At 49.7% G+C, this 16434-nt stretch overlaps 1 protein-coding gene across 1 annotated transcript in view; it reads left to right on the top strand.

Moving 5' to 3' along the window:
- USP39 (ubiquitin specific peptidase 39) overlaps positions 1-16434 on the top strand; it is a gene marked incomplete at its 5' end in the record, with an annotated part of 29573 nt that extends 13139 nt beyond the window's left edge. The window contains 5 exon segments of the mRNA XM_039522991.1: positions 5182-5370; positions 5639-5781; positions 7176-7311; positions 7937-8023; positions 15903-16434. Of these exon segments, the coding sequence (XP_039378925.1) occupies positions 5182-5370; positions 5639-5781; positions 7176-7311; positions 7937-8023; positions 15903-15950 (603 nt within the window).

Here is a 16434-nt window from a genome sequence, read left to right as displayed (position 1 = left end):
TTGTAGTTGCAAAGAGTTTTAAGAAATAGTTCATAGGTCATAGTCCAATGTCCAAATATCGTATTCAGGGTGTACTAGCATAACTGGGACCTCAGTCTTGCAACTCAAACTTCCCCTGATGAAGCCTAAGCAGCTCTGAGATGACAGAATCAGGACCCAAGGATCTTTTATACAATTTCATGTCTTTTGACAGGTTGGAGTTCTTCCACCATTCACAGATTATTTGCTATACATCTCAAAGAGAGATGAATACTGAGCTATCCCGTGTTTACAATTTATTTAAATGCTAGGATGTTCTTTTGATCTCTGAATTATCAGAATACAGCATAGACAGGGACTGTTGGTTACATACTCATACATATGTAAATACACAAACATTCTCTCCCCACATGTCTTTAGAGGGTTATTTATTTTGCAGGATGTTTAACCCTTTCTAGACATGCGTCACACTACTATAGGAAATTCTAGTGGAGGCCGCAGATGCACTTAGAGGAGCTACAGTGAAAGCAGATCACCTCCCCCAACCCTGTTATCCTTGTGTCTGCATTGCCCATTGCAGAACCAGTGAAAGAGATGTCAAGCAATGAAGGCTTGCTATCCAAGACTGTCATAATACAGGATCAGGGCAGACCTATCAAGTCTGCGACCCTTTCCTCGTGCCACCACAGGTCTGCTGGGATGGGAGCATAGGTGACTGAAGTTGCTTAGAGGCACTAGAGAGGCAGGGTGGGTGAGGTCATATCTTCCATGGACCAACTTCTGCTGGTGAAAGAGACGAGCTTTTGAGCTTACACAGAGCTCTTAGGGTACTTAGTGTCACAGCTAAATACAAGGTGGAACTGGTTGTTTAGCATAAGGAGTAACACGTAAGAGACCATTCAAGGTGAAATGGTCAGTCATAGGACAAAAAAGGGGGGTTAGTGGGTGTACAAGGGTTAACCGGGGCTCGATCCTCTCCGGGACGGCGGGGATCCACACCGGCTCACTACACACAGTTGTTCGGGGGAATTAATCTGTCCGTGGGGGTCTCCCTCGGCAGCCCTTGCGGTAACTGAAATAAACACCATAAGCCCAGGCCCTGGGTCAGGGCGGGGCAGTGCAGAGTCAGAGCTCAGGCCTTCAGGCAGGGCTGAGCAGTGGCAGTACAAGCAATAGGAAGCCCAGGCCCGGGTCTGGGCGGGGCAACAAGAAGTCAGGGGCTCAGGCCCACAGGCAATAACAATAGGCCCACGCCTCCTCAGGCCTGGGAGAGGGGGAGATGGCCACCCCCGAGTTGGGTGGCAGGGGGGACACAGGCCCTCCCACTCCACTGTGTCCCAGCCCGGGGCCCTAGCAGCAGCAGAAGACCCGCTGCTGTGTCAGTGGGGATCCTGGCCGCAACACACTGACATGGGCTCTGGCAGTGCTGCAGCCAGACTAGGGTTGGCTGCTCCCGGGCTACTTCCAAACTCCCCCTCGGGTAGTACTTGGGTCAGGGTGTTGTCCTCTGGGGGTCCAGCACCATAGGTTTCTCGGCGAGCAGCAGGCCTGGCAACTCCTCCGGGTAGCGGGCACAGGGCAGGCCTGGCAATTCCTCCAGGTAGTGGGCGCAGGGCAGGCCCAGCCAGTCCTGGCGGCCACCTTGGGCTGCGGGGTTTTCCCAGTCGTGGGCTAGGCTGCAGGCGTTTGGCCTCTCCAGCAGCTGGGGGCCTTACAGACCTCTGAGGGCCGGCCTTTATACATCTGGGTCGCCGCCTGATCCTCTGAGGGGCGGGCTCAGAGCTCCCTAGCTCCGCCCACTCCAGCCTCCGGATGGGCTCTTCACTCTCCAGGGTGGCGGTGAGCCACACTGCCTCACTACAGTGGGTTATATAGATTGTTGTAATTAGCCAGAAATCCAGTGTCTTTATGAAGTCCATGATTTTTAGTATCTAGCAAAGTTATGAACGCTCCCCGGCTCGTTGTTTGAAGGTGCTGTGCAGGTTTCCTTTTGAGGATGGGGACTGGGAGGTCAGATAGGGAGTGATTGCTTTGTGAAAAGTGTTTGCTCATGAGTGATAGTGTTTTTGTCTTTTATCATTTTTCTGTGTGAGTTCATTGGAGAGCACAGTGATTTCACTGTTTTCACTCACACTGTCGGGGCATTTAGTGCACTGGCTGAGGACGCCACATGTTGTTACAGGCATGTGTAGGACTCATGGATCTTGAGTGGTGTGTTGTGGGGTGTATTGATCATCGTAGCAGTGGAGATATGTCTGCAGGTTTTGCATGTGTTGTTCTAGCAGGGTCTGGTGCTGCTTTGCGTTCATGGGGGCCTGGTCTGTGGGGAGCTTGTTTCTGAAGATGACCTTGGCAAGGTTGGGGGGTTGTTTGCAGAAATATTAATAGTGAACCTCAGTGCTGGTTCAGTGCACAGTTAATACTTCACAAGAGATTACAAAAGTACATTCCAGAGGACTTGAAGGCCAGCGTGGTGATCTTGTATATATTGTGTGTAAGGCTATGTTGTTGAAGTTGATGCTGGGAGCTTTCCAGAGAGAGTTTAATGTACTGGTGGTGGTGGTGGTGGTGGAAATTTATGAGGGCCCTTGAAGAGGCTGGCATACTGGGGAGCCGTCCTAGTACCCATGGCTGTTCCCATTGTCTTTGGACAAAGTGTTGCTGATGTAAAGTTGTTATGGGCGAGGGTGAAAGAGATGAGTTGTCCATTGTAGATACTGGAGGCAGGCCGTGATGCTATCATTGGGAGCAATGTTGGTGTATAAGGCGGTGACATCCATGGTGGCAAGGGTGGTATTCTGAGGGAAGTGGTTAGTGTTGCAGAGTTCCTGGAGTCCAGGAGGAAGCAGGCCCTTTGCGTGTTGAGTGGTTTGAGGATGGTTTCTGTGAGTACTGATATCCCTTCAGTTAGAGTGCTGTGGCCAGATACGATGGGTCTGCCCGGGTCCCCTTGTTTGTGTGTATCTTGGGAAGCAGGTAGAAGGTCCCGCGGTCGGGTTCGAGGATGATGAGGTTGAAGAGTTTCTCTTGGAGTTGTTTGGGGAAGGTTTTGGTAGTATCCTTCAGTTCCTGACTGAACTGTGGTGTGGGGTCTTCTTTGAGTTCTTTATAGCAGCGGGTGGTGGAGAGTTGCTTGTCCTCATTAACATAGTTGTCATGGTGGAGGACTGTGATGGCACTCCCTTTGTCTGCTGGTCTGATCACTATCTGGAGGTTGGGTTTCAGAGACTATAGCGGGTGGAGTGATAGTCGAGCAATAGTGGTGGATGTGATGTTTAAGGATTTCACAGTGAACTTCCTGAAGCAATCAATGTAATGATCAAGTGTGTGGTTTCATCTGTTCTGGGGTGTCCAGTCAGATGATTATTTTGTGTATGACAGTGGGGGCCTAGTAATTTTTTTTTTTGCGGGGGGGGGGGAGAATTCTTTGAGATGGAGTCAGCAAAAGAATTCTACTAGCTCTTCATGTGTTAGTACGCTGTCAGGTTCCGTGGCGGGGACAAGTTCAGTCCCTTGGAGAGTACAGATAATTCAGCTCCAGTTAGGGGTAGTCTTGATAAATTGATAATGTTGGGGGTGTCACGTAATGTCCACTTGGGTCTTGGTTCTATGGTTTCTCCAAGAGGTGGTGTTCTGTGGCTTGTGGAGTTGTGGTTGGTTCCACTTTTAGTTTTGGATGGCTGTCCTTGGGGTTTTTGATAGTTGTTTTGGGTTTCTTGCATAATCTCTAGGTTCCTGATTTTTTTTTCTTTCCAGTATGTGGGAGAATGTGGTGATTCCTGGTTTGAGGTAGCCCCTTCTGGAGTACGTAAGGTGCTGGAGATAGTTCCCCAGTTTTTCTGAAGTCCTTCTGCAGAGTTGATCAGCATATTTGGAGTTGTATGTAGGGGCCAGAGGGTAATAGATGGTGAGTCCTCTGGGAATGATTTGCTCAGCTATTAAGTTTTGTTTCCTTTTTCTTCATCTTGTGGACTTTGTTTCCATTTGGGGGGCACTATACAGTATTGCCACTAGATGGTGCCAAAACTTAATGCATCTGTCCTAAACTAGCCTCACATTCAGTATTGTCCATTTAAGAGTACAGGAGGCACTTTCACTCCTCAATGATGCTGGAAACTTTTACATTACAAATATGGTGAGTTCTATTCATCATGGGGTGACATTATTATTTATTTGTATTGCAGTGGCTTTCAGAGGCCCCCAGCTGAGATCAGGCCCCCGTTGTGCTAGGTACCTCACAGACAAATAGTAAGACAGTCCCTGCTCCTTAAAAGCTTGCAGTCTAAATAGATGAGAGATGCAGTTTCTATCTCTGAAGTGCTACAAACCGTGAGGTTCCAGTCACAGTTCTGACCCATGCATCCCCCTTAAAAAGCCACCAGGGAGACTGATTGTACAACAGGCCAACTTCTCAGGGGAAACATTGGGTCACAAGCCAAAACTAAAAGCTGCGGTTATAGATCTACACAGCAAGCTGTGTAGCCTGCAGGAGTCACTGCAGGGCTGCTGGAGTGGGAGGGGCATAGGCCCTTCTGAGACACAATGTCACTCGTCAATTCGAAGAGGCCATGAGCTCTCTTTGGCAGCTGGCCTTGGCTTGGTGCCTCTGTAGATGAACTCTGTTGCGATTTCTGGTGTCTCAGTTTCAGATCATAGGTTTCCTTACGCTGGGGAAGTAGCAACAGCTGCAAACACTGTAGAAAAACAGTTCACAAATGGAGCTGGCTGATGTGAGATGAACACTTGATGCTGCGCAGCAGACCTGGTTTTGTGGTGGGGCTGGTGGTGCAAAGATGTCCCAGTCCCTCACCTGCTGCAGAGCTAGGCGTCAAAGCTGGAGTTATTCTAGCGAAATTGGTGCAGTTCCAAAGCTCCCCCTCACCAAGGCCTTCATCCTACCAGGAAAGTCATGCAGGCAAAGCCCTGTGGGTTTCCTTAAGATCAGGGCCAATGTCCTCATACGGTGTAGCAGGGTTAGTCTTTTCTTAGTAGCTGCTGAAGATTGCAATGGAAGGTGATGCAGGTTGGGGCTGGGATGACAGTGGATCCTTAGAGGGAACCTGCACTATGGCTAGCTCTAGGCAGTGCACACCGTATTAACTCTGGGCCCCATCTCCCAAAATGTGTGGGTTAGGTCCGTCCGTCTGTCCCGTGGTGCTTTGCTGTGCTAACCCAGATGGTTGTGTCCCCACCTCTCCTCAGCCAGCAGAGGAGAAGGAGCAGCTGCTGCAAAATGATGAGTACCAGGAGACAATGGTGGAATCCACCTTCATGTACCTGACCCTCGACCTCCCCACTGCCCCGCTGTACAAGGACGAGAAGGAGCAGCTGATCATCCCCCAGGTGCCGCTCTTCAACATCCTTGCCAAGTTCAACGGCATCACTGAGAAGGTAACTCCGCCCCTTCCCTGACTCTCCTGCCCTGCTGCCCTCCTGCCTCTAGAGGCACACTTCCCTGCCACCTGTGCCTGTTAGACTCTCCTGCTCTGCAGCGCTGCTTGTGTTTGAGGGGCAGTCTCAAGTCTGCTAAGGCAGCATTGTTGGTGCTGGCAGGGCAGAGCGGGGGCTGGTGTGCTCTCCTATCCGTGTGGGTGCCTCTGCCCTGGCCATGCGTGGGTCTCTGGTTGCTGAGGGTTGTGTCTCTCTGTTCTTGCTTCAGGAGTATAAGACCTACAAGGAGAATTTCCTCAAGCGCTTCCAGCTGACCAAGCTGCCTCCCTACCTCATCTTCTGCATCAAGAGGTTCACCAAGAACAACTTCTTTGTGGAGAAGAACCCCACCATCGTCAACTTCCCCATCACGTGGGTACCGCCTGGACCTGGCTGGGGGGCTGCAGCTCCAGCTGTGCTTTCTAGGGAAAGCCCCTTGCACTCGCTCTGAGAACAGGGTTTGTCTGCAGTGGATGAGACCCAATGCAGCCCGTCTCCAAGTGGCATTAGACGAGCGTAGGCGCCTGAATGGTGCTGTCAGGAGCTGGTGCAGATTGCACCCTTGTGGGATATATTGGTTGGGTGCTCCCTGTTCCTCCAAGGATTCCCTCCAGGCGTTGGTTGGCAGCTAGGCCCGTTTGGCTAGAAACACACTACTTACATGCGACAAAGAGTCCTGTGGCACCTTATAGACTAACAGATGTCGTCTGGCGAAGTGGGTATTCACCCACGAAAGCTCATGCTCCAATACGTCTGTTAGTCTGTAAGGTGCCACAGGACTGTTGCTTTTTACAGATCCAGACTAACATGGCCACCCCTCTGATACTTGACTACTTACATGGACACTCAACCCCAGTAAACAGCCCAGTTTAGCAGACACTCCCCCTGTACAGACCATGCAGTCCTGTGCTGATACAAAGCACTGGGTTGTGATGGAAGGAGGGGCTTGTGGGTAAACATAAGACTGGGACTCCGGAGACCTGAGATCAGTTCCTGGCGCTGCCACAAACTCCCTGTGCGACCCTGGGCAAATCTCTGCCTCGCTGTGCCTCAGTTTCCTCATCTGTAAAATGGGGGTGATCCTTCTCTGCCTCCTAGGGGTCTGGTGAGGATGACCTCAGCACTCTGTGAGGTGCTCGGGGGGACTGTAGATACAGACACCAATGGAGCTCAGCCTTGTGAGGTCTCGTTTGGGCCCTCTGTGGCTGCAGTGCCACGTGCAGTCGGCTGCTCTGCACCTGGAGCTTGTAGGCCGGCATGTTGTGTGTCAATGTGGAGATGACCTTATACAGCCCCCGGCGTGGAGCCCCCTGTTTGAATGGGTGCTAGGGCAGGGTGGCACAACACATCTGGTTATGACTAACGGGGAACGTGACATTTAGTCGTCTTTCTCTTTTGCTTTGAGTATTATTAATGATCTGTGCAGCTTCCAACTGAACTGTGCAGACTGTCTTGGCCAGAGCGTGTCCTCCCTCCTTGATCTAGTGCAGTGCCGGGTTGTCTTCTGTGGTGCTGGGGATCCAGCCTTGCATGGCAATAGATGAGACAGCTCAGCCATAATAGCGGGGTGCCTTGTTCTGATTTACATGCGTGTGGGGCTGACGCTTGGTGACTGCAATCGCAGCTAGCTAAGGAGCTGGCCCCCTGCTCTGGCCCCCGGGGCATCAGCATGCAACGTACAGGGGCACACTGGAACTCCCTGCCTTTTCAGGGCCTAGTGCAGCTTGCCCCTTGTGCTCACAATGCTGCTGTTCCTCCTGCTGCAGGAACGTGGATCTCCGGGAGTACCTGTCCGAGGAGGTGCAGGCCGTGCACAAGAACACCACCTACGACCTCATCGCCAACATCGTGCATGATGGGAAACCCACCGAGGGCTCCTACAGAATTCACGTGCTGCATCATGTGCGTGACCGAAGGGGTGGGGTTCAGTGTCTGCCGGCAGCTTGGGGGCTGGAGCAGCATGCACGGCACCCCTAGTCCCTGCTAGCCCAGTGGCTTGCAGTGTTCCCTTGGGGCGTGACCGCTCTAGTCTCTAGGGATTTAGCCCATGCAGAGGATTGCTGACGCTAGCTCGCTGCCTCAGGCTGATCCCTTGCAGCTGCTCTAGCAGGGAGCTGAGGAGCCCTCCCCGGTTCATTCTCCAGCCTGCACAGCAGCCAAGGGCAGCACTTGGGGCTTGTCCAAGCAGCTCTGCTCCCTGAATAGCCCCACAAGTGAGCTCAGGTAGCAGCTGGCCGTAACCTGCTCCCCCAGTCCAGACGCATCCTGATGAGATGTGCTGGGAAAGCAGTGCGCCCGCCGCTGGGCTTCTGTGCTCATCGCTTTGTGCCCATGTGGATGATTGCTCGGGGAGCTGGGGATGAACTTCCTAGTGCATGCTTTGCTCTGTTGCATGGCGTGGCCAGACAGTGGCTCAAAGCAACAGGCTGGGCAGAGTGGATGTCTGGAGCCTGCTGTGTCAGAACTAGCGCCACGGTAAGACCTGCTGTCATAACTCTCCTCACCCTTTTGCAATGGCTTTTGGCAGGGCACGGGCAAGTGGTATGAGCTGCAAGACTTACAGGTGACCGATATCCTGCCCCAGATGATAACGCTCTCAGAGGCCTATATCCAGGTGAGTGCACTGCTGTCTATTCCACCACATGGGGCAACTCGTTCTACCTGTTCAGGTGATCTCTCCTGACGGCGTAGGGCCGTACAAGCTTTGCCTGGCTTTTTGGCTGTCCCGGGTCTCTTCACAACATGGCAGATGTGAGTTGCTGTTGCAGAGCTATTTAAAGAAAACTTGCTTGTGCTGCAGCTGCTCTAGCATCATCTCCTCTAGCACAGGCTGAGCACCTCGGGGAAGGAAGTGGTGGTCCCTGTGCGGGGAAAGAGGGCTGTATGTGTGATGAGTCATTCATTGCATACGGTAAGTGCTGACCCAGTGGTGCAATGATGGGACATGTGGGAGGCGTTGCTGTCACATCAGTGCTGGTGGCCATGTTCCTGTGGCTCTAGTGCACATACCCATGATACAGACAGTGCTGTTGCACTCTGGGATGCAGCAGCAGCCCACAGGCTCTGGTCAGCAAGTCAGTAATAACTTAATGTGATAAATGATGTTGTAGAACAAACGTGTGGGGGTGATTAACTTCTCAGGCAGGCAGTGTTTTGAGTCCTTACAGCAGCCTTGTGTGTCCTGAGGCACAGAGTGGCAATGGGAAGGGCAGCCTGTATTTAGAAAGTGGAGCTCAAAGTAATACTTAGCGCTTCTCATCTGTACTGCTCAAAGGGTGGATGGATTGCCCAGTGGTCAGGTCACTAGCCTGGGGCTAAGGAGAGCCAGGTTCAATTCCTGGCTCTGTCACAAACTCACAAGAATGGCCAGGCTGGGTCAGACCCATGGTCCATCTAGCCCAGTGTCCTGTCCTCTGACAATGGCCAGTGCCAGGTGCTTCAGAGGGAATGAACAGAACAGGGCAATTATTGAATGATCCATTCCCATCATCCAGTCCCAGCTTCCGGCAGTCAAAGGCTTAGGGACTCCCAGAGCATGGAGTTGCGTCTCTGACCATCTTGGCTAATAGCCGTTGATGGACCTGTTACCCATGAACTTATCTAGTTCTCTTTTGAACCCAGTTATATTTCTTTTGGCCTTCACAACATCTCCTGGTAACAAGTTCCACAGGCTGACTGCGTTGTGTGAGGAAGTACTTCCATTCTTTGTTTTAAATTTGCTGCCTTTTAATTTCTTTGAGTGACCCCTGGTTCTGGTGTTATGTGAAGGGGTGAATAACACTTCCCTATTCACACTCTTCACACCATTCATCATTTCATAGACCTCTATCACAGCCCCCCTTAGTCGTTTCTTCTAAACTGAACAGTCCCAGTCTTTCATCTCTGCTCGTATGGAAGCTGTTCCTTACCCCTCATTGTTTTTCACAGATTCATAGATTGTAGGACTGGAAGGGACCTCGAGAGGTCATCGAGTCCAGTCCCCTGCCCTCATGGCAGAACCAAATACTGTCTAGACCATCCCTGATAGACATTTCTCTAACTACTCTTAAATATCTCCAGAGATGGAGATTCCACAACCTGCCTAGGCAGTTTATTCCAGTGTTTAACCACCCTGACAGTTAGGAACTTTTTCCTAATGTCCAACCTAAACCTCCCTTGCTGCAGTTTAAGCCCATTGCTTCTTGTTCTATCCTTAGAGGCTAAGGTGAACAAGTTTTCTCCCTTCTCCTTATGGCACCCTTTTAGTTACCTGAAAACTGCTATCACGTCCCCTCTCTGTCTTCTCTTTTCCAAACTAAACAAACTCAATTCTTTCAGCCTTCCTTCGTAGGTCATGTTCTCTGGACCTTTAATCATCTTGTTGCTCTTCTCTGGACCCTCTCCAACTTCTCCACATCTTTCTTGAATGCGGTGCCCAGAACTGGACACAATACTCCAGCTGAGGCCTAACCAGCACAGAGTAGAGCGGGAAGAATGACTTCTCATGTCTTGCTCACAACACGCCTGTTAATGCATCCCAGAATCACGTTTGCTTTTTTTGCAACAGCATCACACTGTTGACTCATATTTAGCTGTTGGTCCACTATAACCCCTAGATCCCTTTCTGCCATACTCCTTCCTAGACAGTCTCTTCCCATTCTGTATGTGTGAAACTGATCTTTCCTTCCTAAGTGGAGCACTTTGCATTTGTCTTTGTTAAACTTCATCCTGTTTACCTCAGACCATTTCTCCAATTTGTCCAGATCATTTTGAATTATGACCCTATCCTCCAAAGCAGTTGCAATCCCTCCCAGTTTGGTATCATCTGCAAACTTAATAAGTGTACTTTCTATGCCAATATCTAAGTCGTTGATGAAGATATTGAACAGAGCCGGTCCCAAAACAGACCCCTGCGGAATCTCACCTGTTATACCTTTCCAGCAGGATTGGGAACCATTAACTACTCTCTGAGTACAGTTATCCAGCCAGTTATGCACCCACCTTATAGTAGCCCCATCTAAGTTGCACTTGCCTAGTTTATCAATAAGAATATTATGCAAGACCGTATCAAATGCCTTACTAAAATCTAGGTATACGACATCCATCACTTCTCCCTTATTCACAAGACTCATTATCCTATCAAAGAAAGCTATCAGATTAGTTTGACATGATTTGTTCTTTACAAATCCATGCTGGCTATTCCCTATCACCTTACCACCTTCCAAGTGTTTGCAGATGATTTCCTTAATTACTTGCTCCATTATCTTCCCTGGCTCAGAAGTTAAACTAACTGGTCTGTAGTTTCCTGGGTTGTTTTTATTTCCCTTTTTATAGATGGGCACTATGTTTGCCCTTTTCCAGTCTCCTGGAATCTCTCCCCATGATGTTCCAAAGATAATAGCTAGAGGCTCAGATACCTCCTCTGTTAGCTCCTTGAGTATTCTAGGATGCATTTCATCAGGCCCTGGTGACTTGCAGGCATCTAACTTTTCTAAGTGATTTTTAACTTGTCCTTTTTTTATTTTCTCTTCTAAACCTACCCCCTTCCCATTAGCATTCACTATGTTAGCCATTCCTTCAGACTTCTCGGTGAAGACTGAAACAAAGAAGTCATTGAGCATCTCTGCCATTTCCAAGTTTCCTGTTACTGTATCTCCCTTCTCACTGAGCAGTGGGCCTACCCTGTCCTTGGTCTTCCTCTTGCTTCTAATGTATTGATAAAAAGTCATCTTGTTTTTTTATTTATTTTTTTATTCCCATAGCCAGTTTGAGCTCATTTTGTGCCTTTCCCTTTCTAATCTTGACCCTGCATTCCTGTGTTGTTTGCCTATATTCATCCTTTGTAATCTGTCCTAGTTTCCATTTTTTATACAACTCCTTTTTATTTTTTTAGATCATTTTTTGTTGCCCTTCACTGTGTGTTTTCTAATTCCAATATCCCATTTTTGAGATGAAGCAACCAGAACTGCACGCAGTGTTCAAGGTGTGGACGCACCATGGCTGAATATAGTGACATTATAATGTTTTCTTTCTTATTATCTATCTCTTTCCTAATGGTTCCTAATGTGCTCTTAGGTTTTTTGACTGCTGCTGCACACTGAGCAGATGTTTTCAGAGAACTGCCCATCATGATGCCAAGATCTTTTTTTTTTTTTTTTTTAAAGTGGTAACAGCTAATTTAGACCCTGTTATTTTGTTTGTATAGTTGGGTTTATGTTTTCCAATGTGCATTACATTGCATTTATCAACATTGAATTTCATCTGCCATTTTGTCGCCCGGTCACCCAGTTTTGTGAGATTCTTTTGGAGCTCTTTGCAGTCACCTTTGGACTTAACAATCTTGAGTAATTGTCTGCAAATTTTGCCATCTCACTGTTCACCCCCTTTTCCTGATCACTTATGAATATGTTGAACAGCACAGGTCCCAGTACAGATACCTGGGGAACCCTGCAATTTATCTTGCTTCATTGTGAAAACTGACCGTTGTTTCCTGTCTTTTAACCAGTTACTGACCCATGAGAGGACCTTCCTGCTTATCCCATGACTGCTTACTTTGTTTAAGAGCCTTTGGTGAGGGACCTTGTGTGACGAAGTGGGACTGTTCTTAATGTTTCCTCTGAATACTGTGTGGGTGCCTCAGTTTCCCCTATGCATTTCTTAAGTTTCCAGTGTGCATAAATGGCCGACACTCTGTATCCTGGCAACAAATCACCAGGGCCCTTCCCCCCTGCAAGGGAATAGCTAAAGCTGAGCAAAGAGATCAGGTGACCTCCTGGCCCGGGAAAGAGACAAAGGCCAGAAAGGAGGGGCTGGAGGGGGTTTCAGTTTGGGGCTGGCTGGGGACTAGGAGTGAGGGCAGACGAGGTTGCTGGGCCCCAGAATGGACCCAGCTGAGGGGTCCCGTTCTCTGTACCTACAAGCTCTGTTTTAGACCGTGTTCTTGTCATCTAATAAACCTCTGTTTTACTGGCTGGCTGAGAGTCATGTCTGACTGCGAAGTGGGGGGGTCCGTGCAGGACCCTCTGGCTTCCCCAGGATCCCACCTGGGCAGACTTGCTGTGGGAAGCACACGGAGGGGCATATGCTGAATGCTCCAAGGTCAGACCCAGGAGGTGAAGCCGTGTGAGCTTCTTGCCCTGGAGACCGTCTGCTTCAAGGGAGAGGAGGCTCCCCAAAGTCCTGACTGGCTTTGTGGGGAGCAGTTCCAGAGCATCACCCGGGGACTCCGTGACACCTTGTCAAAGGCTTTCTGAAATTCCAGATATACACCCTTGTCCACATGCTTATTGACTCTCTCAAAGAATTTTAAGGAGGAGGGATACCTCAGTGGTTTGAGCATTGGCCTGCTAAACCCAGGGTTGTGAGTTCAATCCTGGAGGGGGTCACTTAGGGATCTGGGGCAAAAATCAGTACTTGGTCCTGCTAGTGAAGGCAGGGGGCTGGACTTGATGACCTTTCAAGGTCCCTTCCAGTTCTAGGAGATAGGCATATCTCCAATTATTAAAAAAAAAAAAATTGGTGAGGCATGATTTCCCTTTACAAAAACCATGTTGACTTTTCCCCAGCATACTGCGTTTATCTCTTGAGTCTGATAATTCTGTAGTTTACTATAGTTTCAGCCAATTTTCCTGGTACTGAGGTTAGGCTTACTGGGTTGTAAGTGCCAGGATCGCCTCTGGAACCTTTTTTAAAAATAGGTGTCACAGGAGCTACCCTCCAGTCCAGAGGCTGATTTAAGCTATAGGTCACAGATCACAGTTAGTAGTTCTGCAATTTCATATTTGAGTTCCTTCAGAACTCTTGGGTGATACCATCTGGTCCTGGTGATTTATTATTGTTTAATTCATCAGTTTGGTCAAAACCTCCTCTAATGACACCTCTTGGACAGTTCCTCAGATTTGTCACTTAAAAAGAATGGCTCGTGTTGGGATCTCCCCGCATATTCTCTGCAGTGAAGACCCATGCAAAGCATTCATTCTGCTTCTCTGCAGTAGCCATGTCTTCCTCGAGTGTTCCTCTAGCACCTCGATTGGCCAGCGGCCCCACTGACTGCTAGGCAAGCTTTCTGCTTTTGATATACTTTAAACATTTCTTGCTGGTATTTTGTGTCTCCTTAGCTAGTTGCTGTTCAAATTCTTTCTTGGCCTGCCTTCTTATACTGTACACTTGACTTGCCAGAGTTTATCCTGCTTTTGTATTTTGCTTAGTAGGATTTGACTTTCAATTTTTAAAGTATGCCCTTTTGTCTGCATCTGCCTCTTTTACTCTGCTGTTTAGCCCTGGTGGCGTTATTTTGGTCCTCTTATCGTTTATTTTATTTGAGGGTGTACATTTAGTTTGGCCCTCTATTATGGTGTTTTTAAATAGGCTACATGCAGCTCGCAGGCATTTCACCCTTGTGACAGTTCCTTTTAATTTCTGTTTAACTAGCTTCCTCGGTTTTGTGTCGTTCCCTTTTTTGAAGTTAAATACTACTGCGATGGGTTTCTTTGGCATTTCCCCTCCTACAAGGATGTTAAATTTATGGTCTTTTATTAGCGTGGATTCAGCTACACCTTTGCCCCGATATAACGCTGTCTTCAGGAGTCAACAAATCTTACTGCGCTATAGGTGAAACTGCATTATATCGAACTTACTTTGATCTGCCGGCGTGCGCAGCCCCCCCCCCCCCCCCCTCCCGAGCGCTGCTTTACCACGTTGTTGTATCCAAATTCATGTTATATCGGGTCGCGTTTCATGGGGGTAGAGGTGTATATTCACCTCTTGGACTGGATCCTGGGCTCCATTGAGGACTAAATCAGGGTGGGCAAACTTTTTGGCCTGAGGGCCACATCAGGGTTCCAAAACCGTCTGGAGGGCCAATGTAGTGTATTAAATTGCTCCCCATAGGAATGTGCTACTTTATGGCTGCCAGTCCTGGTGCTCTGAGTGGCATGGTAAGGGGCACAGGGGGGCAGTCGGGATAGGGAGCGGGGGGTTGGAGAGGGGTGGGGTCCCGGGGGAGCGGTTAGGGGTGGGGGGGTCCCGGGAGGGGGCAGTCAGGGGACAAGGAGCAGGGGGGATTGGATGGGTCAGGGGTTCTGAGGGGGGAAGTGGGAGGAGGTGGATAGGGGGCGGGGGCCAGGCTGTGTGGGGAGGCATAGCCTTCCTTACCTGGGGTGTATTGTATTAAATTGCTCCCCGTAGGAATGTGCTACTTATGAAGCGCCAGGACTGGCAGCTGTAAGTAGTACACCATAAGTAGCACATTCCTACGGGGAGCAATTTAATACACTACTCCCAGTAGCTCATACAGCTGCGCTGCCTGGCAGGAACTCACAGCCCTGCTGCCCAGAGGCACAGTGAGCTGAGGCTGTAGGGGAGGGGCCAGGGGCCAGCCTCCCAGCCCGGAGCTCAAGGGTCGGGCAGAACGGTCCGCGGGCTGGAGTTTGCCCACCTCTGGACTAAATCAAGAATTACCTCTCCCCTTGTGGGTCCCAGGATTAGCTGCTCCAAAAAGCAGTCATTTATAGTGTTTGGAAATTTTCTCTCTGTATCCTGTCCTGTGGTGACGTGTATCCAGTCAATGCAGGGATGGGGGATTTCAACTATTATTGTGTTTTCTGCCTTTGTAGCCTCTCTAATCTCCCTGCACATTTCCCAGTCATCACCACCATCCTGGCCAGGCGGTCAGTAGTATGTCCCAGCCGTTAAATGCTCAGTGGTTAAGCATGGAATGTCCATAGAGATTGTATGGCACAGTTTGATTCATTTCAGATGTTCACTTTATTTGCCTCTATGCAGAGCCATCCCCCCACTAGCGCGACCTACTCTGTCGTTCCTGGATATTTGTACCCTGCTTTTACCACTTCCCATTGATTATTCTCATTCTATCAGTTTTCCACGATGCCTATTATAGCGATATCCTCATTCAGGTCAGGCACTTGAGTTCACCCATCTTAGAATTTAGACTTCTAGCATTTGTATAGAAGCACTTGTTCATTTTGTCAATACTCAGCTGCTTGCCTTCATGTATTGTGTTTAAATGGGACTCTTTAATGTGTGACTGTTCCTCACTAGCTCCTGCCTATGCTCTACCAACTCCCTTCCTATCCTCTCTACTAGGATATAGAGCTCTCCCTTCCCAAAGGGGATGAATGTATTGAAGGGGGAAATCCCTGGGCAAGTCATTTGATTTTCTCAGTTCCCCATCTGCAGAGGGGAACTGCTTGGCTTCGTGGCGGTGAGAGGATATGTACCCTCTAGATTGTGAAGAGCTTGGTTACTGTGGTGGTGGGGGCCAGATAAGAATCACAGAGGGGTAAGTGGCGGAGTATCCCCATTTTGCAGAAGGGGAAACGGAGGCACAGAAGTGCCTTGCCCAAGGTCGCTCAGGGTCCGTGTTGATTAGAAGCAGAGCCTGGCTCTCCTGACTGCCAGCCCTGTGCCTTCTCCACTAGGCCACGCTGCCTTCCTGAGCTCTGCTGAGGGCAGGAAAGAAACCCCAAAGTGATGGGTTTCCTTTCTCTTTGCAGATCTGGAAGAGGCGGGATGAGGACGAGACCAACCAGCAGGGGGCGTGAGAAGAGAGCAGAGTGCTACAGATGTTTACCACCATCCTCTCCAGGGAACCGGAGGAGAGACTGGGACGCTGCCCCCCACAGCTGGATGGCGCTTCTCGTCCCTGGCCTAGCACAATGCACAGTACGTGCCAGCAGGACTCAGCCGATCAGCTTCTCCACCAGCCTCCGAGGGGACAGTGGGATGGAGTCTCGCATCACCCAGTGCCCTTCTGCTGGTCTCTGGTTGCACGCAGGCCCCAGCAAACCTTGGCCTGTGCCCGTGGCAGAGGAAGCCGGTCCCGCCTGGAAAACTCTTCAGGGAACCCAGGCTGTTCCCCTCATCTCATGTCCCGCTGACGTCCCCATTCCAGCTGTACTGCCGTTGGCTGGTTGCTGGAGCAGACCCTGCCCTGGGCACAGTGGCTAGCGAGGCTTGGAGCAGGAACGGCCTCTCTTCTACTTGCCAGTCCTTATGTATATTAAAGGAGTTCAGGCCTGTTTTTTA

This window comes from Mauremys reevesii, linkage group 2, assembly GCF_016161935.1.
Source record: "Mauremys reevesii isolate NIE-2019 linkage group 2, ASM1616193v1, whole genome shotgun sequence".
NCBI lineage: Eukaryota > Metazoa > Chordata > Testudines > Geoemydidae > Mauremys > Mauremys reevesii.
Note: the sequence above shows the minus strand (reverse complement) of the source record. Positions and strands in the feature narration are given on the sequence as shown.